Source organism: Mauremys reevesii, linkage group 8 (assembly GCF_016161935.1).
Source record: "Mauremys reevesii isolate NIE-2019 linkage group 8, ASM1616193v1, whole genome shotgun sequence".
NCBI classification, from domain to species: Eukaryota; Metazoa; Chordata; order Testudines; family Geoemydidae; genus Mauremys; species Mauremys reevesii.
In genome coordinates, this window is record NC_052630.1 from 93,807,456 (window position 1) to 93,835,154 (window position 27,699).

At 46.4% G+C, this 27,699-nt stretch overlaps 1 protein-coding gene across 1 annotated transcript; it reads left to right on the forward strand.

Moving 5' to 3' along the window:
• The first annotated feature begins 7,069 nt into the window (after positions 1–7,069).
• On the forward strand, positions 7,070–18,981 carry LOC120370577 (cytochrome P450 2J2-like). Its single transcript, XM_039485525.1, has 9 exons — positions 7,070–7,279; positions 9,801–9,963; positions 10,720–10,869; positions 11,587–11,747; positions 12,813–12,989; positions 13,557–13,692; positions 14,517–14,704; positions 16,430–16,568; positions 18,538–18,981. The coding sequence occupies exons 1-9, from the start codon at positions 7,070–7,072 to the stop codon at positions 18,711–18,713; spliced, it is 1,500 nt and encodes a 499-aa protein (XP_039341459.1). The 3' UTR covers positions 18,714–18,981.
• Positions 18,982–27,699: the final 8,718 nt, after the last annotated feature.

Below are 27,699 nucleotides of genomic sequence, written 5' to 3' on the forward strand. Positions count from 1 at the left end.
AACTGTACACAACACCCACTGAACACAAAAAGCACTTTTCCCTTCTCTAGATCTCCTATCTAAGAAGCTATGTATACAGCTGTAGATTCCATATCTCCTGGCTCCCACTACTGTGCCTACATGAAAAGACCATTTATCCTGCACTTGCAATAGTAGATGCTTAGTTCAAGTAAATATAATCACCATTATTTGAAAAGCAATTTCCCTTTGGCTCCTTCTTCTTTTTCCCGATCATTTGTGTGCTTGCATGTGCCTGTGCTTATTTTCTCTCATAAGGTTGCTTGGCTTCCTGAAATAGGTAAGATTTCTGTGAATGGGGGTTCGTGAAGCCAGCCATTTTCACCAGTTCCCCCCAACCCCTGCCCAACCACCTGCTGAAAACCCGAGGAGTCAGTGGAATGGCATTAGAGTTCAGGACATTTTTCTTCCCCAGTCAAGCTGCATTGTTCTTTTCCTATTTATTCTGCTCTAAAATCTCATCAGCCTATTCCTGAACCAGATGGGAGGCTGGTGAGGAAAAATAGTTAATACAGTTCTGATGGCTGCAATGTAGTGCTGATGGCGATTTGGATGGGCTCCTTAATGATGGCATTAATGACACAAGAAGAGACTTTTGCTTTCATTGGAGGATTCGGTCTCAAACTCAGATAGAGGGTGTGTATTTCTGAGTTCATTTGGCAACTTCACAAGGACCGCTAAGGGGGCAAGAGTAGGTTAAAGAGGGGCCTAGTGCTAGTTTACGACAACCCCACCACCATACACTGATCTAGCACCTTTCAGCCCCAAGGAGCCCAAAGAGACTTACACACACAGTCCCCCCATGAAGCACAGCCAGTGCTGGTGACAGCCAGTTAGCAGCCATTGCATAGCACCCTGCCAACTTTGGGGACGAAGCAGACAATAGGCTGGAGTCTAGAAACCAGGTGTATGTGAGGGGAAATGGGCTTTTTACGCTTTGTCGGTTATTCTCCTATTACATTTCCTCTGCTGCTTCTTTCGCATGGTGAGAGTGGAACAGCAAAAGCAAAGGTGTGGCTACAGTTAAGATCCATTTACTCTGCCTACATTAGAAAACAAGATTTTTCTGAGTCCCTTCTCAAAGCGAACCCACCCCCGCCTCCGAAGGAATTAAATGTACATCATTTTTCCATGTAATCATTTTGCCAAGCAGGGAGGGCTTTCCAAGGATTTCTACCCATGTATACCCCGCCTGAGGGTGCAAACACAGGTCCCAGCATACATCCCCCCTAAGAAAGCCGAAACCTCTGGAGTTCAGTGAATATGCACCAAGGTAGCTCTCACTGCAGCTTCATCTATTATACCTCCCCTCAGCATAACGGGGGAACATGTGCTGGAGCCAGTCATAGAACCACGTGTTCTGCTCGTACCTTCATGTTCTCTAACTTACATTTGCCTGGGGGGGCGGGGTTGGGCCACACCATAGATTAACAAACACACAGCTACAAATGTTTGCTGGTGCAGTGAGGGAGAAGGAGAGTGTTATTGGTGATGAGGTTAGGTTATGTGCAAAATAATCTCCGGCAGGTTGTCTATTTGCAGGTTTCTTCCAGTTTATTTTGCAAGTCTTGGCTATGGCTGCAGGCCTTTTCTCCTGATGCTTGTTTCACGTACGGCTGATGTACTTCACTGTGCATTTGTTTAATTTCACCTTGAGCACAAAGAGTGTATCCTGTGTTACTCAGGGCCTTCAGAACCCAAAGAAGTGATAATGTAACTGTTTCACTCCAGGCAGTGTCAGGAATAAATCAGTGGGAACACAGCACTTCAGGCTGATGAAAAATTGATACGAGTAAGAGTTCACTTACCTAAAATGACAATTTATTAGCTGTAAGCACACTCACACATAAGCAATAGGTTTAGAACATCCCGCATAATTACCTAAAATCTGAGCTTGTATTGAGAAACTAGCAGCATGTCTGTGATGGCTGGTCTCTTCCCCGCCGGGGAGTATGATGTGAGGAAATTCTCTCAGAATAGCTTCAGAGAACTGCTTTGAAGTACACTCTATTACCTAGTCTTTTTATAGCTACCTTTCATACAACACACAGCTTATAGTGACCCCTACTGGGTCATCACCTCTTCTAACTTCAGTAAACTACTTATAACACAAACCATTCCTAACAATCTTAGGGTACGTCTATACTTACCGTCCGGGTCGGCAGTTAGCGTTCGACTTCTCGGAGTTCAATATATCACGTCTAATCTAGACACGATATATCGAACTCTGAATGCGCTCCTGTCGACTCCGGAACTCCACCACCGCGAACGGCGGTGGCGGAGTCGACGGGGGAGCCGCAGACTTCGATCCCGCGGCGTCTGGACGGGTGAGTACTTTGAACTAAGGTAGCTCGAGCGAGTAGCTGAACTTGCGTACCTTAGTTCGAACCACCCCCCTAGTGTAGACCAGGCCTTAGTCATAAAAAGCTTCTGTATAAAACACACTCAAACTCAAGGTCTCCATCCACTTATTTTCTTTCAGTCTCAATTTGTTAACTCTTTTCTCCCCTCCTCCCACTCTGATTAGCTGGAACTGCAAGCCTGCAGCTAGCATTTGACCTTGCCTCCAGAAGTCCTGCTTCTTCATATGAAGCCTCAACTAGATGGTGTTCTATTTTATTAATTCATGGTGGCTGAATGCACACAATATGCTGGCAATTAGCTTGATCAGAGTCTGGGGTAATAACACCCCTCCATTCTGGGGCTCTTATTCGATAATTGCTTAGCAAGGCATTTCCCTCCCCTCGACTCCCCACACACATGTAGTTATTATCTTGCATAGAAGGCTGTTCTGTGATGGCTCTTTTAGCACTTCAGATTTTTTTTCATGCATATCACTTATGCTCCTGTTCAGATTGCTCTTCCACTCTTACCGCAGCCGTGGCTAAGTATCTACCGAACAATTTCAAATAAAGTTCAGTGTCTGGCTAAAACCAGAATGTTCACAATGAAGAACTAACTTCTGCCTCTCTAGCGCCCAGGGATTCTTCCAGGCAGAGGACTCCCTCTCTAGTCAAGCTAGCTGGCTCTAAGGTTGCTTTATGGCACCAGAGGGTTTGCGCTAATACATTAACTCTCTTCTTTATATTGTGAAGCAAGCTTCTACTCATGGATCCGTCCTGCTGGTCAAGGCCAACTGAGTGAGGCCTTGTAGCGGGGTGATCACCCGCTCCTGCCTGGGAGGGCTTAAAACAGCCCAGGAGAGGGCTGTTGCTGGAGTAAGTGGCTCCCAGGCTGATTGGGGGAAGTAGCCTCAGGTGTGGCCATGCCCCAATCAGGGCTCAGCTGGCCTTTATAAGAGGGCAGGGGGTCAGGTGCAGACAGCCTCTCTCTCTAGCCTTTGGAGATGGAGGGACCAGGCCACCTGGGGAGCTGAGGAAGGTACCAAGGGTTGAGCAGTGCTGGGGAAGGGCCAGGGAGCTGGGGAGCTCCAGCCTAGCAGATCCCCAGGCTGGGGGCCGAAGGAAGGGCCCACTCAAAGGTACTAGGGCTGCCGAGGGGCAGCTCCATTATAGATAGAGGCAGCAGGTCCAAACCCAACCTTGCCTGTGGTGAGTGGCTTATACTGAAGTCTGCCCCAGGGAGCGGGGGCTGGTTGGTGACTGGCAGAAGCCTATGTAACCCTTCTGCTGGGCCGAAACGATAGCAGCAAGGGCCGGGTTCAATACATAGGGGTCCCTTCCCCACAACATAATGCAAAACCAGCTTGAGCCCCCACCCAGTGACCTGGGAAAATCTTATACACACCCCTGGGCGCCTCGAGGAGGCAATACTTCCCCTCTCGCAAGCACAGAGTCTTGGTGTAGCAGAAAAGGTTTAATACATGATAAACAACAAGCATTAAATTGGGAAAATACCTCAGCTAGAGTTCATAGGTCAAACCGTGAGCAAAGACCCACCCCAGCAAATTGGGCCGTGTCCTTCTCTCGGGACCCTTGAGTCCAGCAACCCCCCAAATCACCCACAGTCCCAAAAGTCCCACAATCCAAAAGTCTCTGTCCTGGGTCAGTGCAGCCCCAGAGTTCAAGAGTCTCTCTGCAGAGGTCCCCCTCCCCAGCCTGGGTAGAAAGGGGCACCTTACGTGGTTTCGGGACCAACTGCCCTGCCTCTTCGTGGGGTTCTGCTTCCACTAGTCATCCCCGCAAACAGCTCAGCTCCGCTTGCTCTGTGGGCTGCTCTGCTCTGCCAGCTGCTCTGGTCCACCAGCTGTCCTGTGAGCCACTCCAGCCGTCCTCGCGAGCTGCTTGGCTCCACTCACCCAGTGGCTGCACAAACTGCTCCCCTCCGCTCTGCCAGCTGCTCTGCTCCACGGTATTGCTTCAGGCTCCCCCACTCATTAGCACAGTACTCAGTGCTCTCAGCTCAGCAAGTCCAGCTCTTCAGTGATTTCAGCTCTTAGTGATTCCAGCTGATAGTAGGGGATCCCCAGTGCCAGTGAGTTCAGCTCAGTAACCTGTATCTAGATTCTTAAGGGAATCAAAAATTAACTCTCAGAGGGGTAGCCGTGTTAGTCTGGTTCTGTAGAAGCAGCAAAGAATCCTGTGGCACCTTATAGACTAACAGACGTTTTGCAGCATGAGCTTTTGTGGGTGAATGCCCACTTCGTCGGATGCAAGCAGTGGAAATTTCCAGGGGCAGGTGTGTATATATAAGCAAGCAAGAAGCAAGCTAGAGATAACGAGGTTAGATCAATCAGGGAGGATGAGGCCCTGTTCCAGCAGCTGAGGTGTGAAAACCAAGGGAGGAGAAATTGGTTCTGTAATTGGCAAGCCATTCACAGTCTTTCAAAACTTTAGGACCAGACTTCAAAGAGAAACTGCTGAGCTCCAGTTCATCTGCAAATTTAACACCATCAGTTTAGGACTAAACAAAGACTGTGATTGGCTTGCCAATTACAGAACCAGTTTCTCCTCCCTTGGTTTTCACACCTCAGCTGAAGGAACAGGGCCTCATCCTCCCTGATTGATCTAACCTCATTATCTCTAGCTTGCTTATATATACACACCTGCCCCTGGAAATTTCCACTGCTTGCATCCGAAGAAGTGGGTATTCCCCCACGAAAGCTCATGCTGCAAAACGTCTGTTAGTCCATAAGGTGCCACAGGATTCTTTGCTGCTTCTACAAAAATTAACTCTGACATTCCACAGTGGAGAGAGGCACAAGTAGAACTGGTGCTTCTGGCTCACACAAGAAGCCTGCACCACCCAGTACAGATATCTGTCCCCAGCCTCTCTCCCTTGACTGGGTTTTGGAACCCATGTCCCTTGTCTAGCAAGTGCTATTTAGTTGACAATGAAACCCTCTATCATAAGACAGTTTTGTAGTTCCTCATTTACTTAATCGGGATGACAACATTTTATTGCTTCTGCCCCAATAACAACAAAATTGGGGCTCCCATAGCTGTGAAAATAACCATCCCAGGCTGCTTTGCGGTATGCTAAGTGGGGTGGGAGTGCCAATGCAAATAACTGAAATGCTAATGCGAATACTTGAAACTTCTTTCCGCACTCCCCATAATCTACCACCAGATGTCAGGGTAGAGCTCATCCTGACTCTGCTTACACCTACGACTGAGGTGGGGATAGGGGGTGGCAGTGGGGGTTCCCCAGGGAGGGAAGACCCAGATACTGAGGGATGTACTGCCAGGGGGCAGCACCCTGGTGTGCAAGGGGCACTGGATCCACGAGGGACACGAGTGCCCTGGGGAAAGCAGGACACCGGCCAGCAGAGGGCGCTCTGACGGCTGGAGAGCTAATTCCCAGAAGGTACCAGAAGGAGGCGCCATGCTTATGGGCCTCTATTACACTGAGTGGCGCCCACATCTTTTACCACTTGCTCCATGCCCTCTGCTTACATCCCCTCGCTCTCACTCCCCCAAATGTATGCCGTAAGGCTTAGCACAGCCTTTCTATTTGAAAGAGTTTTGGCTAATACAATCTCTTTGGGAATTCCCGGCAGAAGGTCCTAGTGGCTCAGGAATGTACCCGCCAGACACCTGTTGGGCAGCTAGTCCCTTGTGACATGGCTACCCTCTATTTTCAGTGTGCTTGCATGAGCAGAACTAGCATGGCTATGCTGCCACCAGGTGGATTTACACCTCTAGCCTGATGTGCAGCTATTGCCTTAGGGTGCAGGGCTTCAGTGTAGACACTACGTCGACGTGAGAGGTTCAGCCAGCAGCACAGTTAATCCACCTCCCCAAGAGGCAGCAGTGAGATCAATCAATGAACTCTTCCACTGACCTAGCACTGTCTACACTGGGGTTAGGGCAGCATATCTATGTCTCTTGGGGGTGGATGTTTCATGCCCTCAGGGACAGAGCTCTGCTGTTTCCACTGCAGTCAAGCCCTCACTGGTTACATAGAATCTACCCCACAGAGCCTTCATTTAAGACGTTAGAGCCCTTTCTCACTGCTGACACTCCAAGCCCTGATTTCTACGTTGCTTACAACACACACTGGGCTGTTAGCGACCATGAGGCTATTCAGTTGCATTAGGGTTCTGCCCTCTAGCCTAGCCCTCTCACCCTCTGGGAGCTAAAAAAGACAAAAAAATCTTGTCATGGAGGACAATGGAAGTTGATTGCTCAGAGAATGCGGCATCAGGCTCGAATGTAAGCCCTCAAAACATTAATTGCAATAAAAATGATGCATTCAAAACATACAACATCTATTGTAAAAAGATCTTTTGCATTCCTGACTACCAGATTTGTAGAAAATCTGGTTTTGCTGGATATTTTTCATGACAGAGGATGCGGGAGGAGGAAATGTGTAATTGATTTTTTAAGAAGAACCAGGAGAAAATGAGAAATGATAACTCAGGAGGAAAAATCTGACAAATCTTTGCTGATGAGTTGAAGGAACCAGTAGACGGGGCCCTAGTAGGGTTTCCGGGTTAGGACAAGAAAGCTCTTGTGTAGCTGTTTGAGGGTGTGTTGATTGTGCTTGGAAACTTTGTCCTCCGCCAGTGTCAGCAGCAAGTGGATGGGCAGGGCTCTACTCCAGACACTCCTCCCTCTTACAGTTGCAGGGGTGCACCTGGCTGGGGAAGATGCCACTGCAGGCTGTCCCTGGGTTAATGTGGCTGTGGCAGAACATGCCCTTTCAGACACTGGCCATGTTCTTAGGCCTGTTTCTGCTGATTGCTGATTACACAAAAAGGAGACGGCCAAAGAATTTCCCTCCAGGACCTTTGCCCCTGCCTTTCCTGGGCCACGTGCTCCATATAGATTTCAAACAGCCCCACAGGACCATAGAGAAGGTAAGTGGGGAAGGGAAGCAAGTGTAGGAGTTCTGTTTGCCAGAGCTTTTTTTACCAGGGAGTGGTGGGTGAGAGAGATGCTGGGTCAGACCCTCAGCTGTGCCTGAAGAATGTCTGGCGCAGCTCATGAGGGCACCACCTCTGCACTGCCAGGACCTTGGGGTTGTCGTGGAGCTGCTCTGGCCTCTGGCATAAATTAGAGCCATCTCTAGACTGCTCTGAGTTCTACCAGCTTGTCATGGGTCTACCCTCACTTGAAGCTGGGGGGTTTCAAAGTGAGGACCAGCATGTCTTCCCCCACCCCAAAATCCTTAGGGTAGGTCTCCTTCAGGCTGCCACCACTCGGTCAATTACGTGGGCCGAGACACCCCTATATTCCCCCTCCCACTCCCCTTTCCAGAGACGTTCCCTGGGGAAATACAGATCCACTCATCGGAGGGAAACCTCCCCCCCTCTCTCTCTCCTAGCCACTGGAAAGAGATACCTGATTCAACTGTTTGAATCAAACTCAGGAGGAACTATCTCCCCCCTCCCTTCTCTGCCCGGAGATAAGCCTGTCTCACCCCCGAGAGAGTGTCTTCGCCCCTCCCCCTATCCACAGTAGAAGGGATTTAATCAAGTCTTTATAGAAAGAATTTATTAAAAGGAAAACAAGAAAATACAGAATCTCTATGAGCCCAAGCTGGACACTCATAGGGTATAACCTTGCTAAGTTCTGGAGAGAATCCTCTCTCTTTCTCAGTACAACAAAACAGCAGAATTAAGAATAATCAATAACAAACACACAGAATTGCAAGCATAGGATTATTAGGTGAGGACACAAAGTATCTTTCTAATACTCACTATCTTGACTAGAAGAAATTAGTTCAGAAAGGTGGAAACTTGTAGACTTGATTAAAACATCTGGACTCTTGTAACTCCAGACGGCTAAAGACAAAGACCCCCCCAAACAGAGGGAAAAGTTCCCTCCTAGGAGTTTCAAATTCTCTTTCCTGATTGGTCCTCAGGTCAGGTGCCCACCAGGTACTATGCTTTAACCCTTTACTAACTATTCATGACAGGGTGTCTCGGCCCACGTAATTGACCGAGTGGTGGCAGCCTGAAGGAGACCTACCCTAAGGATTTTGGGGTGGGGGAAGACATGCTGGTCCTCACTTTGAAACCCCCCAGCTTCAAGTGAGGGTAGACCCATGACACAGCTACTAACAGTCCCAGTGGGATCTGCTGCCCGGGATCACCAGAGCACCGGGAAACCCCTGGTCAAACCCCTTTTCCCTCAGCCAGTGTTTAGGATCCACCTGTGGATTCCTTTCCCCATGGAAATCCTCAGGAGGGAGGGTCCTCCAGGTTTGTCTGCCTTGTGCTGGGGTACAGTTTAAATTAGATTTGATGTATCAGTGAATCGAGGCCTGATTACGTGTGGATGGCAGTGTCTGATGCAGTGCACAATGTACCATGGCTTGAAGGTCGCTTGTGGGGAGTTGTGAGTGTCACAGGGCGCTTGCAATGTGTGCAGGAGCTTGGGCAGTGCAGGAGCAGGCCCACAAGGACTTACAGGTAAGAAGAGGCTCATAAAAAGTTACCAAGTATAGAAGGATTGAGACTTGGAAGGGGCTGTGCAGGGTTTGAGGTTGGTGCTCATTGGGGTTGCACCACACACCTCACAAGGAACTAGGTTGTGTGGGAATTTTCAGTGACATTTCAAAAGGGCTTGAGGGAATTTAATTACAGGCTTTTAAACAGATTTGTGAAGAATGCAGGCTTGGTAAAAACTTGTAAGGAATGCAGGGAGTTGGGCAAGAGTCGGAAGTTATGGGGAGTTGGTCAAGAGTTGGAAGCACCCTGCCCTAGGTGGGAGGATGTGATTAAGTGGGAGCTCACAACGGTAAAAAAATGACTTATGAAGCCCAAGGGAGTTTGGAAGTTTACTTGTGAGCTGCTCTGCTCCACGGTATTGCTTCAGGCTCCCCCACTCATTAGCACAGTACTCAGTGCTCTCAGCTCAGCAAGTCCAGCTCTTCAGTGATTTCAGCTCTTAGTGATTCCAGCTCATAGTAGGGGAGCCCCAGTGCCAGTGAGTTCAGCTCAGTAATCTGTATCTAGATTCTTAAGGGAATCAAAAATTAACTCTGACATTCCACAGTGGAGAGAGGCACAAGTAGAACTGGTGCTTCTGGCTCACACAAGACACCTGCACCACCCAGTACAGTCTGTTTTACTTTGACATCCCTTAGGGAAAGGCACAGGGCATTCATTGTCCTTGGATATGCTTGTTTTACTGTTACCTCATTTTCCTCCCCATTTACATGCTTCATCCACCGGTTATATCCACTTGTGAGCTCATTCTTTTTAATCAGTGCTTGAACAGCCAAGCCCTTGAGTGATCTTGTTATACAAATACTTTTTTTACAGTTATTATTATTATTATTATTAATTAAGTAGTCATTACATGGGCTCTAGTTCTGGTTATCAAAGAAATTAAATATGAACTAAACCACGTGCTCTTTTTTTTTTTTTCCAGCTTGTTGGAAAATATGGCAACATTTTCAGCTTGCAGCTTGGTAACCTGACATTTGTGTTTGTAAATGGATTCCAGCTGGTGAAAGAAGTGCTTGTCCATCAAGGTGAATACTTTCTTGATCGCCCACAAATTCCTCAGATCTACAAAGTCTTTGGTACATTTGGTGAGTTTCTTTTCTTATATTTTTCTTCAAGTATTTTAGATGTAACGTTTTTAATAATCAAGGCTCCAATCCTGCAAACACTTACAAATGGGCTTCACCTTATGCACATGAACAGTCTCACTGATGTGTGCTCTGGTGTAGTAACTTAGGCCCAGATCCTCAAAGGTGTTTAGGTGCCTAACTTCTAGTAAAATCAATGAGAGTTAGGCACCTAAATACCTTTGAGGATCTGGGCCTTAGTGAATTCCTCAGTTCTGCAAAAACTTACACATGTGCTCATGTCTCATTGACTCCTCATGTTCACATTCCAACTGCCATATCCCTGGCGACAGCAGCAGCAGATTCTCATGACTACCATGTAGCTGTGATGGCATGTAGAATGGACTTTCATCCTGGATGGTCTCTTGCAAGTTTTCCTTCAGCAAGAGTCAGAATGGGAGGATTTAGGCTTCTGAAATCCCTCAAAATTGCATCTTCCAACCTCATTTGTGGTCGGCATTGCGGCCTACTTCCTTGAACCTCAGCTCTATACACCTTCTGTTAAAGTCTAACTTCTGCATGTTGGACATGACTCCACCATTGCTAGAGGCCATGCACTCTGATATAATAGTGATGAGCATGGCTAACAGAACAGAAGAAAATATCCTGTGGAAAGATAGTCAGGCCTCACTTAAACTTGAAAAAGGAAAGGAGGGTTAAAGTTTTCTAGTCTTCTAATGACCATTACAATATACCAGGTGTCATTTTTCACCCCAGGATTAGTTTTCTCTAATGGACATAGCTGGAAACAACAGAGAAGATTTGCTTTATCAACTCTAAGAAACTTTGGCCTGGGGAAGAGGAGCTTAGAAGAACGAATACAGGAGGAGAGCAGATACCTTACAGATGCAATTGAGGAAGAAAAAGGTGAGAACTAGAGAGAATGACACTTTAATTATTCTATCAAAAATTGTAGCTCTTCTTTGGCAATGAACGTGAAGTAACAGAGATGTGCCTGAAACATGATGTTTGAATCCAGATCTTTCCTAACACTCAGTTCAGATGAGGGATTTGGCTTAGACCATTAGCCATATATGAACCTTGGTGACATGGTCCAGATCTGGATACGGATCCAAAAGTTTGGTGGTGTTTGGGATTCATGTTTTTATATCGGTCAGTAATAGCACTAAATGCTGAGTTGTCAGCATCAATGTAGCCACACAAATTTACAAAACAGTCCCACAAAAATGTTCATTGCCAAGATTAATGACCATGGAGAGAAAGTGGTTCCTAATCACATATATGTAAAACCTCCCTACATTATAACAAAGGCAGAGACCTGTGTGAAAAAATATAAATGTCTCTATACATAGCAAAAACTGACTTGAACTGGTAGATTTGATATGCTGCATGCATCAAAATGCAGCTCATCACATCTATGTGTTTAACAGTTTTTCAATATTCAGATAGGCGACAATGCAGCAAATGTTGCTCAAGAGATATGTATGAGTGTGTGATATATGCATATGTTCAGGTTTTATTCATGGATTTCATACACACCAAATAGTTTATGTCTGTCAACAACTTTCTTCCCCTTTTCTAAGAAGCCAGAACACCACCAATTTCTCCCATTTTCTCTTCTAGGGCAACCTTTTGACCCTCACTTTAAAATTAACAATGCTGTTTCCAACATAATCTGTTCCGTCACTTTTGGGGACCGGTTTGAATATCATGATAGTCACTTCCAGAAGTTACTGCGGTTGATTGATGAGATTGTGTATCTCCAGGGAAGTATTTGGATCCAGGTAGAGCTTGTTTGATTTTGACTTTAAACATATGAAAACAATGGCAAAACCCCGAGCAGTTTCACTGGAAGCAGGGCTGAGTGTGACAGCGCTGTCCCAGATACACTTCTACCATAGCCTGATTGCGGCATCCATGCTCTCATTTTCCCCAACAAATTTCTCTCCACCTCAGTTCCCCCTTTGGCTAGTCTCTTTCATCTGGCCCCCCTGAAGGTATCGTGCTAGAAGATCCTCAAACCTGATTTTCTATACCAGTGCCACCACCCCACAGGCACTTAACATGATCTCTAACTGGACTGACAACCCAGTGGGCTGTTTCAGTGGGCATCAGGGAGGTGTCTGTAGAAGAGAGGAAGAAGAAAAGGTGCCAAATCCTCACTGCTCCCAAGCAACTCCCTTCCTTGCTGTCACACTGTGCATTGCTGTCACACTGTGCATTGCTGTCACACTGTGTCAGAACGTGAGGCCAGATTCTGACATCGTGACCTTTATATCCTTCCTCGCTTTTAAATCAACCATTTGTTAGCAGGGTGGCCATTCAGCACATTGTGCTGTAGAGGGTGCCAAAGCAATAGGTGCAGTAGCTGGTGACTGGCCCAGCAGTCACAGCAGAGGGCTGAGAGAAGACAGTGCATATCTTATCAAGAAAAAACGGGCTTGTGGTTAAAATGCTGCAATGGGACTTAGGACCCCTAGCTTCACTTTCTGGCTCTGTAACAGATGCCTGTGCGGTCTTGGCCAAGTCATTTACTATCTCTCTGCCTCAGTTCTCACTCTGTAAAATGGCGATAATATTTCCTTTCTCTCACCCTCTGTCTCTCCTGTCGCTTTAGATTCTAGGCTCCTCCGGTCAGGGACTCAGTGTTGTGTATCTGTCAAGTGCCTACCATAATGGGGGCCTGATCTCAGTTGAGGGCTCTGAGCACATCCATAATACAATTATATATCAATGTGGTTTAATAAACGCAGTGTCTTCAGCAGAATGCATGTAGGTGTATTAAACCGCGAGATGCATGTTTCTAAAACTCGGCTAAAATGTATTGTGGTCTCTTTGTATGTCAAAAGCTGTATAACTCCTTCCCCACCATAATGAAGTGGATACCTGGACGCCATCACACCATTTTTAAAAACTGGGAAAATTTGAAGTGTTTTGTGAGGGAAATAATAGCAAAGCACAGAGAGGACTGGAATCCATCTGAAACCAGAGACTTCATTGACTGTTATCTGAAGGAAATAGCAAAGGTAAGAGAGCAAAGACCAAAGTGAACAGGAACAAACCACTTCTGTGTTTTAAAAATTAGAAGTAGAATGACAGTAACAGGGTTCACCAATTGAGTTGTCTGAGCATCCGACCCTCCATTAGTTAACAGTTAGAAACCCTAGGTAGGAAAGAACTGATTCAGCAAAGCCTTTAAGCACATGTTTTCCTTTGAGCCGGGGAGAGCAGTCAGTGGGACTACTCGGATGGTTGTGCACTTTGCTGATTTGAACCCTAAAATGTAAGGTTACCTGTGCATTCGGGGCCAGACCCAAAGTCAGTTGAAGTTCATGGGAGTCTTTCATTCACTTCAGCAGGACCTCTGTTCAGACCTAAAATCAGCTCAAACTTTTCACTCTCAAGAATGATGCTAAAAGTACAGTCTTTCTCGCTAATGGTGCTGTCCTGGTGCTCTCAACTCTCACTGAAGGCAATGGAAATTCAGGGCACCCGGCACCTTGCAGAATTGAGCCTAGAATGATGTTTCCCTGGCTTTGTATAATACTAATAAATATTGTTGTAGTCCCACCCACATATATCTTTGTTCTAAGGCCGATGCCGACCCGAGTTTCCATGAAGAAAATCTCATATTTTCCACACTGGATCTTTTTACTGCTGGAACTGAGACAACGTCTACAACCATTTACTGGGCTCTGCTGTACATGGCCCTATATCCAGATATTCAAGGTAAATGGTAACGGTTTATATTTCTAATCTCTTAAGAGCTCTTGAATTTCTACCCTTAACGCTTGCCACATCGGGCAAGCCTTGTGGCTAATTAACAGGACTGGGACTCAGGATATCCAAGTCCTGGTCCAGGATCTGCCTCAGATTTCCTGTGAGACATTGGGAAAATCATTTAATTCTGTAAATGTGGCTTGTGGATTTCTAAAAGGTGGTACACAGTCAGTGTCCTTTTCAGCTTTGAGATTTGACCCATGGATTCTCCAATGGGGACCTTTGTTGAAAATAATGCCAGATATAATCTGCCTCATTTAATGCAAAATAGGTGCATTCCTTAGACTCTTTGCAAGCTGCTGGAATAACTCTGTGCCCCCCAAAAATTGAGTCTTGCCTGACACAGAAAACCAGCAGATAAATATTTTCATGCTCCAATATCTCTTGAGTCAGCCCGGTAATTGACTTTGCTATTTTGAATAGGGACAAAATACGTATTGATAATGCCTTTACATTTGATTTTGAGAAGTGGAGTAAATGCCTCTTGCCTTCCATATATGTATTAAAGTAGGTCTTCCTATTATGCCTAAATTACATTTTAAAATCCGTCTCACCTCCTGACCATTGCATATGTCTCATGCTAATCAGCTGTAGTTGTCTTATGTATTTGTCTGACAGATCTCTACATTGCTCACTGATGATGTTTTCAATGCTTGAATCGAGCTTTATTAGGTGTAGCCTTAAAAACAATGAACTCTAAACCCTGAACAACTTAAGCTTGTTCCAAGAACATATTATTCTTGGAACAATGGTGAACTCTGCTCTTTTCATAGAGAGGGTGCAAGCGGAGATTGACGCAGTGATTGGCCAGTCTCGCCAGCCAGCCATGGACGACAGGGACAACATGCCATACACCAATGCAGTTATTCATGAAGTGCAAAGGATAAGCAACATCTTGCCTTTAAATGCACCCAGAATGGCAACTAGTGACACAACACTGGCCGGATTCTATGTGCCAAAAGTAAGCTGGAAGGAAATTTAGTTTTCACTTCTTATCTTGGTTTAAGAAATTAAGAGATGAGCCCAAACCAAAGTCTCAGATAGAAACACCTTCGCAACCTGGAGGACCCAGTTGTGAATCTGAACCCATTTTGGGACTAAACCGAGATCCAGAGCTGCATTTTACAGGTGGTCCCTATTTCTATAGTGAGCTAAAATTCCTCAACCAAAACCTTGGATGCTCACATTCTCAAGCTTTGAGGAAGTTGAAATCTAGGTCAGACTTTTGCAGGCTGTCTTCATAAAACATGATGTAAGTTATTTATTTTTAATTGCATGAAACCATAGTAAAAGGACTAAGAAATAAGTGCAGCACAAGTTCACCACTATGGCTATTGACTAATGAAAGGTCAGCCAGGCACTTGGACGCAGAGACTTAAAGGTATTTAGGCACCTAACTCTTCTGGAAATCAATGGGTGTTATGTGCCTAAATACCTTTGAGGGTCTGGGCCTTGGTGTCTGCAGATGGGAGCGGCTGCTTCTTTTTACGAGTGGGGCGTATCTCATCTTCAGCCGCTCCAGAATTCTGAACTGCTTTCATCTCAAGCTGCAGCATTTCTGACTTCACCTAGCCATGCTGCTGAGCCACAATTTCTCCCTATGGAAGGGAGCAGGCTGGAATTCCTGCCCCAGCATTCCCGGAGTATGTTCAGTGGAAGCTCTCCTCAGGTCCTAACACATGGGCGCATTCTTCTTCTCCAGCGTGTGGACTGATCCTCAGTGAAATGGGGACAAACTCATACTCAAGGGTGTGCTCATTCTGGACCTCAGCCAGGCAGAGGACCGTTCCACAGCAAGTGTGCCACAGGAGACCATTGCCTGTGGCAACCTTCCATTCTGCAGACAGTAACCCTTCATTGATATAACTTATGGGAAATGTTTTTACACAGGAGCAGGGGGAGAGTGTATTATATCTGCAGATAGCAATAAGGAGTGCAAAAAAGAACTTTAGCGCACACGAGTGTTAGTTTGCAGGAGCACTTGCTGGATTTGCCTATAGGTATATACTACACACATATACATCATTCGAGGCCAGCAGCCACCACATTTCTGAAAATCTGGCCCTTAAAAAAGAAAGGTGGGTGGCTGGGTTGTGCTCCCTTTTGATGCCTTATGCTGTATAAAGAATGCCTGAGAGTTTATATTTTTTCTGCTTGTTTTTTCTATTAGAAATTCAACCTTGCCTACCCTGTTTTTCCTAGGAGATGCAGGAGAACTAGTTGGTCTATAACACCACACCTGTGAAGGAAATTAACCTGTATAATTGACATGGGAATTGATTTTTAATCAGACTGGTGTTCATTTTTGGTTTGCTTGTCTGTTGTGATATTAACACCTCAAATTCTTAAAAACCGGTTGGGAGAAAAGCTCTCATTCTTCAAAGATTAACAGCCCACTCCTTCAACTAAAGTCTGTGATGGCTTCCATTCTTCTCTCTCTGGGACCTCCAGAGAGACTACCAGCAAAACCAGGGAAAGCCAGATTTGAAATTCTAGATAAATGTAAGATAAAGAACTGGCTGGAAAATTATCCTTTTTTAAAAAAAACAAAATCCTTTTGTGCCTTCTTTGTACATCATAAAAGATTAAAATGAAATGCATGACCCCCTCTTTTTTGCCTCTTTGAGGGTCACAATTAAAAATGGAATCAGGGAAGGTTTAAATTCTTTTATTTCTCTTTCTTTAGGGCACTGTTTTGATTCCCAATTTGACATCAGTGCTGTTTGACAAGAATGAGTGGGAAACCCCTCATACTTTTAATCCTAAGCATTTCCTGGAGGATGGTCAGTTCAAGAAAAGAGAAAGTTTCCTGCCATTCTCTGCAGGTGAGATGTGTCTGACTCTGTCCATTCACACTATCGCACCAAATCTTGGCCTCTCTCATTTTCAGTTTAGAAAAACCCCACAGCATTTATTAGTGACAGAGGCACAATGGAAGATGGAAAGCTCAGAAATGAAAACCATGGCCAGAGTTTGTGTCCCAGGGATGGGGTTCTGGGTTGTGCAGTTTTTTCATAGGTAGAGGGCACATCATTCTTGAGCAAGTGCTCTCTCCTAGAACAAGGCTCAACACAACAACAGCAAAGAGTGGCCTCAGCTCTCCTACCCTTAGGGGTATGTGGACACTGGAGCTAGAGGTGTAATTTCTTTATGGGGGGGATAAGCCCATGCTAGCTCAGAGTGCGCTAGTGCGGTAAAAATAGAGGTGTAGGCATGGTGGTGCGTGCAGCTGGATGGACTTGCCATCCCGAATACACCCCCTTCCGAGACCCTCAGAATATACTTGGGTGGCTAGCCGCTCATGCCACCACGGATACGCTTCTAGTGTTAGTGCGCCAGCTCCAGTGTAGACATACCCTAAGGTAGGCACAAAGAGAAAGTAGCCTGCCTCACTTGTTGGGAATGTAGGAGTGAGGACAGAAGGAATAGCTGTCTTCACCTTTTACCACTTCTTTTCACTTGTAGGGAGAGTCAGCAGGGGGAATAAACATGGAAAAGATGATAAAAGTGGGAGAGATCCCTGAAGCACCCTCATAAAAACCAATTAGAACATTTTCCATATGTGATACAGCATGGCCAGAAGGCAGCAGGAGAGTGTTACAAGGGAGCCTTATTCCCTGTAAGGGGAAGAAAGTCTCCTATAGATTAACTAGAGCACCTGAAGCCAATTAGAGCACCTGAAGCCAATTAGAGCACCAGCAGTCAGTCACATGATAAAAACCCCTGCTTCAATCAGGCAGTGTGGGAGTTGGTGCAGAAAGGATTGGTATTGGAGCAGAGAACAGTTTGAAGGAGTTGGAGCAGAGAACAGTTTGAAGAGAAAGCAGAGGAAAGTTTGGAGGAGTGCTGTGATGGGCTAAGAAGTCCAAGACCCTAGGTAAGTGGCACCTGGCTTGTGCAGAGGGAGGGCAGGAAGCCCCCCCACAAGCTGAAGGGCTGGAGAGGGAAGTAGCCCAGGGAAAGGAACCGCCAGTTCAAGTGGTTCACTACTATCCTCAGGGCCCCTGGGCTAGGACCTGGAGTAGAGGGCGGGCCGAGGTCCCTCCCTCTCCACTCCCCTCCTCAAAGACACTAGTGGGGCAATTAATATTCCAATTCAGGGGCAAGAAATAGTGCCATGAACCCCCCCCCAAAGAAGAGAATGCGTGAGACCCATCGTAATAGTGCTGGCAATTTGCCACACATAGAATGTGGTGTATTCTCCATCACTTGGACTCACTTAAGGGCTGGTCCCACACAATTTAAATCAATAAGAACTTTAGCATTAAGTTCCTGAAACAAAAATGCATGTGAATTGGGGATTGACAGGTTTGCACAAACCTTGTTTATATACAGGTCTATCAGTGCTTTCTTGCCAATTAAAAGAACAAGCGGTTTATATAGAAACTAAGGGTATGTCTATACTACCCACTGGATCGTCGGACAGCGATCAATCCAGCGGGGTTCGATTCATTGCCTCTAGTCTAGAGGCAATAAATCGACCCCCGAGCGCTCTCTTGTTGACTCCTGTACTCTACCGCCTTGAGAGGCACAGGCAGAGTCAACACGGGAGCGGTAGCTGAAACTGCGTAATTTAGATAAATTACCCCCACCCACCCAGTGTAGATTCAGGGACACACAGCCCCCTTCTTTAGCAATAATGCTGACTAGATCTGCGTGTGATGACAAATCCATCTCTTCTTCCTCGCTGTTCCAAAATTGCTGCTGTGGAAAATTAACGCTCCATTTGTCCTGAGACCCAAACTGCTCTGACAAGAATCCGCTGGCTGATGTGCACAACTGTCTTCTTTTCAGGAAAGCGTGGTTGCCTTGGTGAACCGCTGGCTAGAATAGAGCTGTTCCTGTTCTTCACTGCCCTCCTTCAGAAATTCACATTCCAAGCTCCAAAGGACGTGAAGCTAAGCCTTCAGTTCAGAATGGGAATTACTCTCGGTCCACAGCCATACCAGATCTGTGCATTGTCTCGGTAGGGAAAGCCAGGACATTTTTGTCATTGCCCCATTTCTCAAAATAATTAGGGTTTGCTGTGCTTCTATATAGGGCTCACCTCCTTACCATATAGGGCTGCATCGACAGTTCACTATGTCTCCAAATTTCCCTGCCTGCTTCCATTCTTATAAGCCAACAGGGGACCAATATCAGCAATTGGACGATTTGGGAACCTGATATTGGAAGGGGCTGGGGCTGTGATGATACATCCTACCATGACAGCAGCTCTTCCTGATGTCCCTGCCACACCAGTCTGTGTGCATGGCCTAAGAATTCTCACTCCTATATCTATTTGGTTGAAAAAAGGTAAGGATATTTCATGAATTCTTTCAAAAGGAACATTTTGTTTCATTTGCAGTTTTTCATGAAATATTTAGTTTTTCAGTGGAAACTTTTCAAAGCACTTTTTTTTTTAAATTTCACTGGTGTGAAAAAAACACCAACTTTTCTCTCACTTTTGATGAGGGGTAGGGAGAACTAAAAGACAGGCGAGAAAGTGGGATTTTCCCTACCAACACAAAATTTAAAAAATGAAATTTCTTTGAAAAATGAAAAGTTTCAACCGAGATTGACACATTTCTGCAGGACTTTTTTTTTTTCAAAAATACTTTTTTTACTGAAAAAACATCAACCAGTTTTAGACGCATCCTGCTGCCTCTGACTCTTGCCAACCACCATTGTTCTCTCGCCCACTGTGATCTTTGATGAGAAGTCAATCCCCCTCTCCTGCCTGAAGTTTTTGTGGTGAGAGAGAACTCCTGAATCTTTAAAAAAAGTTAATACTAATACATTTTTAAAACCTGCCCACCTTGGGATTTGAATTCCTAACCTATATAACAGTACTAGTTATATAGTACCTGCTTCCCTGAGAGTGGCTGGGAAACCACATGGCCTTTAGATGGTGGGCCAGGCAGGGAACTAGGGCAGAGTATTAACATACAGACTATTCCAGTTGGAACGGCCGGGTTGCTGATGGGGTTGGTTTAGTGCACATGTAGTTGAATGAAGGCGAGCTGGACGTTTCATAGGCAAATTTAGAGTGGTTCTTAATTTTACTTTTGGTGTTTATTTTATAGTGTTTAGGTGCTTTAGAAATACTTCAGAGGGTCAGCTATTTTGTTGGCTGGCTGAGGCTCAGTGTAGCTAAAGAGCAGTTACATCCCTTAGTTTGCAACGTGGATAGTATTTTCAAGGGTAGTTTAAAAGTATTTGTTGAGCAATGTTGGATTTTGGCCCTATCATTCTTGAAAAGTGATTCCTCAAGAAATTCTAAGAGTAAAAGGAGTTAATTACATTTTTTTGCAAATTTAAAAATAACTTTCTGCAAAAAAGTTCCAATAACTGACATTTTTAAGTTAATAAAGAGCACTTGTTTGTATTGTTATTTATATAGCTAATTTGTTTACTCAGAGTTGTACTAACAAGATAAAAGAACGCCAAACCCAGGTTCTGAGCACACAATGACATAATGCAATGCACACCTAACAGATCCTTGTAACTGTTTCACTGAAAGCCTTACGCTAACAGCAACATGAGTATAACCCTACCATCCAGAAAAATCCCCTACTAGAGTCCCATTGCTTATATGTTCCATTCTATGCATCCAGTGAAGTGGGCTGTAGTCCACGAAAGCTTATGCTCAAATAAATTTGTTAGTCTCTAAGGTGCCTCAAGTACTCCTGTCTTTTTTGCGGATACAGACTAATACGGATGCTACCCTGAAACCTGAGTGCTGTAACTGTACACAACACCCACTGAACACAAAAAGCACTTTTCCCTTCTCTAGATCTCCTATCTAAGAAGCTATGTATACAGCTGTAGATTCCATATCTCCTGGCTCCCACTACTGTGCCTACATGAAAAGACCATTTATCCTGCACTTGCAATAGTAGATGCTTAGTTCAAGTAAATATAATCACCATTATTTGAAAAGCAATTTCCCTTTGGCTCCTTCTTCTTTTTCCCGATCATTTGTGTGCTTGCATGTGCCTGTGCCTATTTTCTCTCATAAGGTTGCTCGGCTTCCTGAAATAGGTAAGATTTCTGTGAATGGGGGTTCGTGAAGCCAGCCATTTTCACCAGTTCCCCCCAACCCCTGCCCAACCACCTGCTGAAAACCCGAGGAGTCAGTGGAATGGCATTAGAGTTCAGGACATTTTTCTTCCCCATTCAAGCTGCATTGTTCTTTTCCTATTTATGCTGCTCTAAAACCTCATCAGCCTATTCCTGAACCAGATGGGAGGCTGGTGAGGAAAAATAGTTAATACAGTTCTGATGGCTGCAATGTAGTGCTGATGGCGATTTGGATGGGCTCCTTAATGATGGCATTAATGACACAAGAAGAGACTTTTGCTTTCATTGGAGGATTTGGTCTCAAACTCAGATAGAGGGTGTGTATTTCTCAGTTCATTTGGCAACTTCACAAGGACCGCTAAGGGGGCAAGAGTAGGTTAAAGAGGGGCCTAGTGCTAGTTTACGACAACCCCACCACCATACACTGATCTAGCCCCAAGGAGCCCAAAGAGACTTACACACGCAGTCCCGCCATGAAGCACAGCCAGCGCTGGTGACAGCCAGTTAGCAGCCATTGCATAGCACCCTGCCAACTTTGGGGACAAAGCAGACAATAGGCTGGAGTCTAGAAACCAGGTGTATGTGAGGGGAAATGGGCTTTTTACGCTTTGTCAGTTATTCTCCTATTACATTTCCTCTGCTGCTTCTTTCGTATGGTGAGAGTGGAACAGCAAAAGTAAAGGTGTGGCTACAGTTAAGATCCATTTACTCTGCCTACATTAGAAAACAAGATTTTTCTGAGTCCCTTCTCAAAGCGAACCCACCCCCGTCTCCGAAGGAATTAAATGTACATCATTTTTCCATGTAATCATTTTGCCAAGCAGGGAGGGCTTTCCAAGGATTTCTACCCATGTATACCCCGCCTGAGGGTGCAAACACAGGTCCCAGCATACATCCCCCCTAAGAAAGCCGAAGCCTCTGGAGTTCAGTGAATATGCACCAAGGTAGCTATCACTGCAGCTTCATCTATTATACCTCCCCTCAGCATAACGGGGGAATATGTGCTGGAGCCAGTCATAGAACCACGTGTTCTGCTCGTACCTTCATGTTCTCTAACTTACATTTGCCTGGGGGGGGGCGGGGTTGGGCCACACCATAGATTAACAAACACACAGTTGCAAATGTTTGCTGGTGCAGTGGGGGAGAAGGAGAGTGTTATTGGTGATGAGGTTAGGTTATGTGCAAAATAATCTCCGGCAGGTTGTCTATTTGCAGGTTTCTTCCAGTTTATTTTGCAAGTCTTGGCTATGGCTGCAGGCCTTTTCTCCTGATGTTTGTTTCACGTACGGCTGATGTACTTCACTGTGCATTTGTTTAATTTCACCTTGAGCACAAAGAGTGTATCCTATGTTACTCAGGGCCTTCAGAACCCAAAGAAGTGATAATGTAACTGTTTCACTCCAGGCAGTGTCAGGAATAAATCAGTGGTAACACAGCACTTCAGGCTGATGAAAAATTGATACGAGTAAGAGTTCACTTACCTAAAATGACAATTTATTAGCTGTAAGCACACTCACACATAAGCAATAGGTTTAGAACATCCCGCATAATTACCTAAAATCTGAGCTTGTATTGAGAAACTAGCAGCATGTCTGTGATGGCCGGTCTCTTCCCCGCCAGGGAGTATGATGTGAGGAAATTCTCTCAGAATAGCTTCAGAGAACTGCTTTGAAGTACACTCTATTACCTAGTCTTTTTATAGCTACCTTTCATACAACACACAGCATATAGTGACCCCTACTGGGTCATCACCTCTTCTAACTTCAGTAAACTACTTATAACACAAACCATTCCTAACAATATTAGGGTACGTCTATACTTACCGTCCGGGTCGGCGGCTAGCGTTCGTCTTCTTGGAATTCGATATATCGCGTCTAATCTAGACGCGATATATCGAACTCTGAACGTGCTCCTGTCGACTCCGGAACTCCACCACTGCGAACGGCGGTGGCGGAGTCGATGGGGGAGCCACGGACTTCGATCCCGCGGCGTCTGGACGGGTGAGTACTTCGAACTAAGGTAGCTCGAGCGAGTTCAGCTACGCTATTCGCGTAGCTAAACTTGCGTACCTTAGTTTGAACCCCCACCCCCAGAGTAGACCAGGCCTTAGTCATAAAAAGCTTCTGTATAAAACACACTCAAACTCAAGGTCTCCATCCACTTATTTTCTTTCAGTCTCAATTTGTTAACTCTTTTCTCCCCTCCTCCCACTCTGATTAGCAGGAACTGCAAGCCTGCAGCTAGCATTTGACCTTGCCTCCAGAAGTCCTGCTTCTTCATATGAAGCTTCAACTAGATGGTGTTCTATTTTATTAATTCATGGTGGCTGAATGCGCACAATATGCTGGCAATTAGCTTGATCAGAGTCTGGGGTAATAACACCCCTCCATTCTGGGGGCTCTTATTCGATAATTGCTTTGCAAGGCGTTTCCCTCCCCTCGACTCCCCACACGCATATAGTTAGTATCTTGCATAGAAGGCTATTCTGTGATGGCTCTTTTAGCATTTCAGATTTTTTTTCATCCATATCACTTATGCTCCTGTTCAGATTGCTCTTCCACTCTTACTGCAGCCGTGACTAAGTATCTACCGAACAATTTCAAATAAAGTTCAGTGTCTGGCTAAAACCAGAATGTTCACAATGAAGAGCCAGCTTCTGACTCTCTAGCACCCAGGGATTCTTCCAGGCTGAGGACTCCCTCTCTAGTCAAGCTAGCTGGCTCTAAGGTTGCTTTATGGCACCAGAGGGTCAGGTGCAGACAGCTTCTCTCTCTAGCCTTTGGAGATGGAGGGACCAGGCCGCCTGGGGAGCTGAGGAAGGTACCAAGGGTTGAGCAGTGCTGGGGAAGGGCCAGGGAGCTGGGGAGCTCCAGCCTAGCAGAGCCCCAGGCTGGGGGCCGAAGGAAGGGCCCACTCAAAGGTGCTAGGGCTGCCAAGGGCAACTCCATTATAGATAGAGGCAGCAGGTCCAAACCCAACCTTGCCTGTGGTGAGTGGCTTATACTGAGGTCTGCCCCAGGGAGCGGGGGCTGGTTGGTGACTGGCAGAAGCCTATGTAACCCTTCTGCTGGGCCGAAACGATAGCAGCAAGGGCCTGGTTCAATACATAGGGGTCCTTCCCCACAACATAATGCAAAACCAGCTCGAGCCCCCACCCAGTGACCAGGGAAAATCTTACACACACCCCTGGGCGCCTCGAGGAGGCAATACTTCCCCTCTCGCAAGCACAGAGTCTTGGTGTAGCAGAAAAAGTTTAATACATGATAAACAACAAGCATTAAATTGGGAAAATACCTCAGCTAGAGTTCATAGGTCAAACCGTGAGCCAAGACCCACCCCAGCAAACTGGGCCGTGTCCTTCTCTCGGGGCCCTTGAGTCCAGCAACCCCCCAAATCACCCACAGTCCCAAAAGTCCCACAATCCAAAAGTCTCTGTCCTGGGTCAGTGCAGCCCCAGAGTTCAAGAGTCTCTCTGCAGAGGTCCCCCTCCCCAGCCTGGGTAGAAAGGGGCACCTTACGTGGTTTCAGGTCCAACTGCCCTGCCTCTTCGTGGGGTTCTGCTTCCACTAGTCGTCCCCGCAAACAGCTCAGCTCCGCTTGCTCTGTGGGCTGCTCTGCTCTGCCAGCTGCTCTGGTCCACCAGCTGTCCTGTGAGCCACTCCAGCCGTCCTCGCGAGCTGCTTGGCTCCACTCACCCAGTGGCTGCACAAACTGCTCCACTCCGCTCTGCCAGCTGCTCTGCTCCACGGTATCGCTTCAGGCTCCCCCACTCATTAGCACAGTACTCAGTGCTCTCAGCTCAGCAAGTCCAGCTCTTCAGTGATTCCAGCTCTTCAGTGATTTCAGCTCATAGTAGGGGAGCCCCAGTGCCAGTGAGTTCAGCTCAGTAACCTGTATCTAGATTCTTAAGGGAATCAAAAATTAACTCTGACATTCCACAGTGGAGAGAGGCACAAGTAGAACTGGTGCTTCTGGCTCACCCAAGAAGCCTGCACCACCCAGTACAGATATCTGTCCCCAGCCTCTCTCCCTTGACTGGGTTTTGGAACCCATGTCCCTTGTCTAGCAAGTGCTATTTAGTTGACAATGAAACCCTCTATCATAAGACAGTTTTGTAGTTCCTCATTTACTTAATCGGGATGACAACATTTTATTGCTCCTGCCCCAATAACAACAAAATTGGGGCTCCCATAGCTGTGAAAATAACCATCCCAGGCTGCTTTGCGGTATGCTAAGTGGGGTGGGAGTGCCAATGCAAATAACTGAAATGCTAATGTGAATACTTGAAACTTCTTTCCGCACTCCCCATAATCTACCACCAGATGTCAGGGAAGAGCTCATCCTGACTCTGCTTACACCTTCGACTGAGGTGGGGATAGGGGGTGGCAGTGGGGGTTCCCCAGGGAGGGAAGACCCAGATACTGAGGGATGTACTGCCAGGGGGCAGCACCCTGGTGTGCAAGGGGCACTGGATCCACGAGGGACACGAGTGCCCTGGTGAAAGCAGGACACCGGCCAGCAGAGGGCGCTCTGACGGCTGGAGAGCTAATTCCCAGAAGGTACCAGAAGGAGGCGCCATGCTTATGGGCCTCTATTACACTGAGTGGCGCTCACATCTTTTACCACTTGCTCCATGCCCTCTGCTTACATCCCCTCGCTCTCCCTCCCCCAAATGTATGCCGTAAGGCTTAGCACAGCCTTTCTATTTGAAAGAGTTTGGGCTAATACAATCTCTTTGGGAATTCCCGGCAGAAGGTCCTAGTGGCTCAGGAATGTCCCGCCAGACACCTGTTGGGCAGCTAGTCCCTTGAGATGTGGCTACCCTCTATTTTCAGTGTACTTGCATGAGCAGAACTAGCATGGCTATGCTGCCACCAGGCGGATTTACACCTCTAGCCTGATGTGCAGCTATTGCCTTAGGGTCTGTCTACACTTCAAACACTGGTGCAGCGCTTCAGTGTAGACACTCACTACGTCGACATGAGGGGTTCAGCCAGCAGTGCAGCTAATCCACCTCCCCAAGAGGCAGCAGTGAGATCAATCAATGAACTCTTCCACTGACCTAGCACTGTCTACACTGGGGTTAGGGCAGCATATCTATGTCTCTTGGGGGTGGATGTTTCATGCCCTGAGGGACAGAGCTCTGCTGAGGTCAGTTTCCACTGCAGTCAAGCCCTCACTGGTTACATAGAATCTACCCCACAGAGCCTTCATTTAAGACGTTAGGGCCCTTTCTCACTGCTGACACTCCAAGCCCTGATTTCTACGTTGCTTACAACACACACTGGGCTGTTAGCGACCGTGAGGCTATTCAGTTGCATTAGGGTTCTGCCCTCTAGCCTAGCCCTCTCACCCACTGGGAGCTAAAAAAGAAAAAAAAATCTTGTCATGGAGGACAATGGACGTTGATTGCTCAGAGAATGCGGCATCAGGCTCGAATGTAAGCCCTCAAAACATTAATTGCAATAAAAATGATGCATTCAAAACATTTAACATCTATTGTAAAAAGATCTTTTGCATTCCTGACTACCAGATTTGTAGAAAATCTGGTTTTACTGGATATTTTTCATGACAGAGGATGCGGGAGGAGGGAATCTGTAACTGATTTTTTTAAGAAGAACCAGGAGAAAATGAGAAATGATAACTCAGGAGGAAAAATCTGACAAATCTTTGCAGATGAGTTGAAGGAACCAGTAGACGGGGCCCTAGTAGGGTTTCCGGGTTAGGACAAGAAAGCTCTTGTGTAGCTGTTTGAGAGTGTGTTGATTGTGCTTGGAAACTTTGTCCTCCGCCAGTGTCAGCAGCAAGTGGATGGGCAGGGATGTGCCTGCTGCTATCAGGTTTCCCTCTAGTCCAGTCACTCCTCCCTCTTACAGCTGCAGGGGTGCACCTGGCTGGGGAAGATGCCGCTGCAGGCTGTCCCTGGGTTAATGTGGCTGTGGCAGAACATGCCCTTTCAGACACTGGTCATGTTCTTAGGCCTGTTTCTGCTGATTGCTGATTACATAAAAAGGAGACGGCCAAAGAATTTCCCTCCAGGACCTTTGCCCCTGCCTTTCCTGGGCCACGTGCTCCATATGGATTTCAGACAGCCCCACAGGACCATAGAGAAGGTAAGTGGGGAAGGGAAGCAAGTGTAGGAGTTCTGTTTGCCAGAGCTTTTTTTACCAGGGAGTGGTGGGTGAGAGAGATGCTGGGTCAGACTCTCAGCTGTGCCTGAAGAATGTCTGGCGCAGCTCATGAGGGCACCACCTCTGCACTGCCAGGACCTTGGGGTTGTTGTGGAGCTGCTCTGGCCTCTGGCATAAATTAGAGCCACCTCTAGACTGCTCTGAGTTCTACCAGCTACTAACAGTCCCAGTGGGATCTGCTGCCCGGGATCACCAGAGCACCGGGAAACCCCTGGTCAAACCCCTTTTCCCTCAGCCAGTGTCTAGGATCCACCTGTGGATTCCTTTCCCCATGGAAATCCTCAGGAGGTAGGGTCCTCCAGGTTTGTCTGCCTTGTGCTGGGGTACAGTTTAAATTAGATTTGATGTATCAGTGAATCGAGGCCTGATTACGTGTGGATGGCAGTGTCTGATGCAGTGCACAATGTACCATGGCTTGAAGGTAGCTTGTGGGGAGTTGTGAGTGTCACAGGGGGGCTTGCAATGTGTGCAGGGGCTTGGGCAGTGCAGGAGCAGGCCCACAAGGACTTACAGGTAAGAAGAGGCTCATAAAAAGTTACCAAGTATAGAAGGATTGAGACTTGGAAGGGGCTGTGCAGGGTTTGAGGTTGGTGCTCATCGGGGTTGCAAAGAGCTCACAAGGAACTAGGTTGTGTGGGAATTTTCAGTGACATTTAAAAAGGGCCTGAGGGAATTTAATTACAGGCTTTTAAACAGGTTTGTG

What these genes read in the sequence shown, in the direction of transcription:
- LOC120370577 (XM_039485525.1), top strand. Translation starts at nt 7,070, where the DNA reads ATGCCACTGCAGGCTGTCCCTGGGTTAATGTGGCTGTGGCAGAACATG. An exon ending in CAAAGTCTTTGGTACATTTG is followed by an intron (nt 9,964 to 10,719) that starts GTGAGTTTCTTT and finishes TTTTCACCCCAG; the next exon opens with GATTAGTTTTCTCTAATGGA. An exon ending in AGGGAAGTATTTGGATCCAG is followed by an intron (nt 11,748 to 12,812) that starts GTAGAGCTTGTT and finishes GTATGTCAAAAG; the next exon opens with CTGTATAACTCCTTCCCCAC.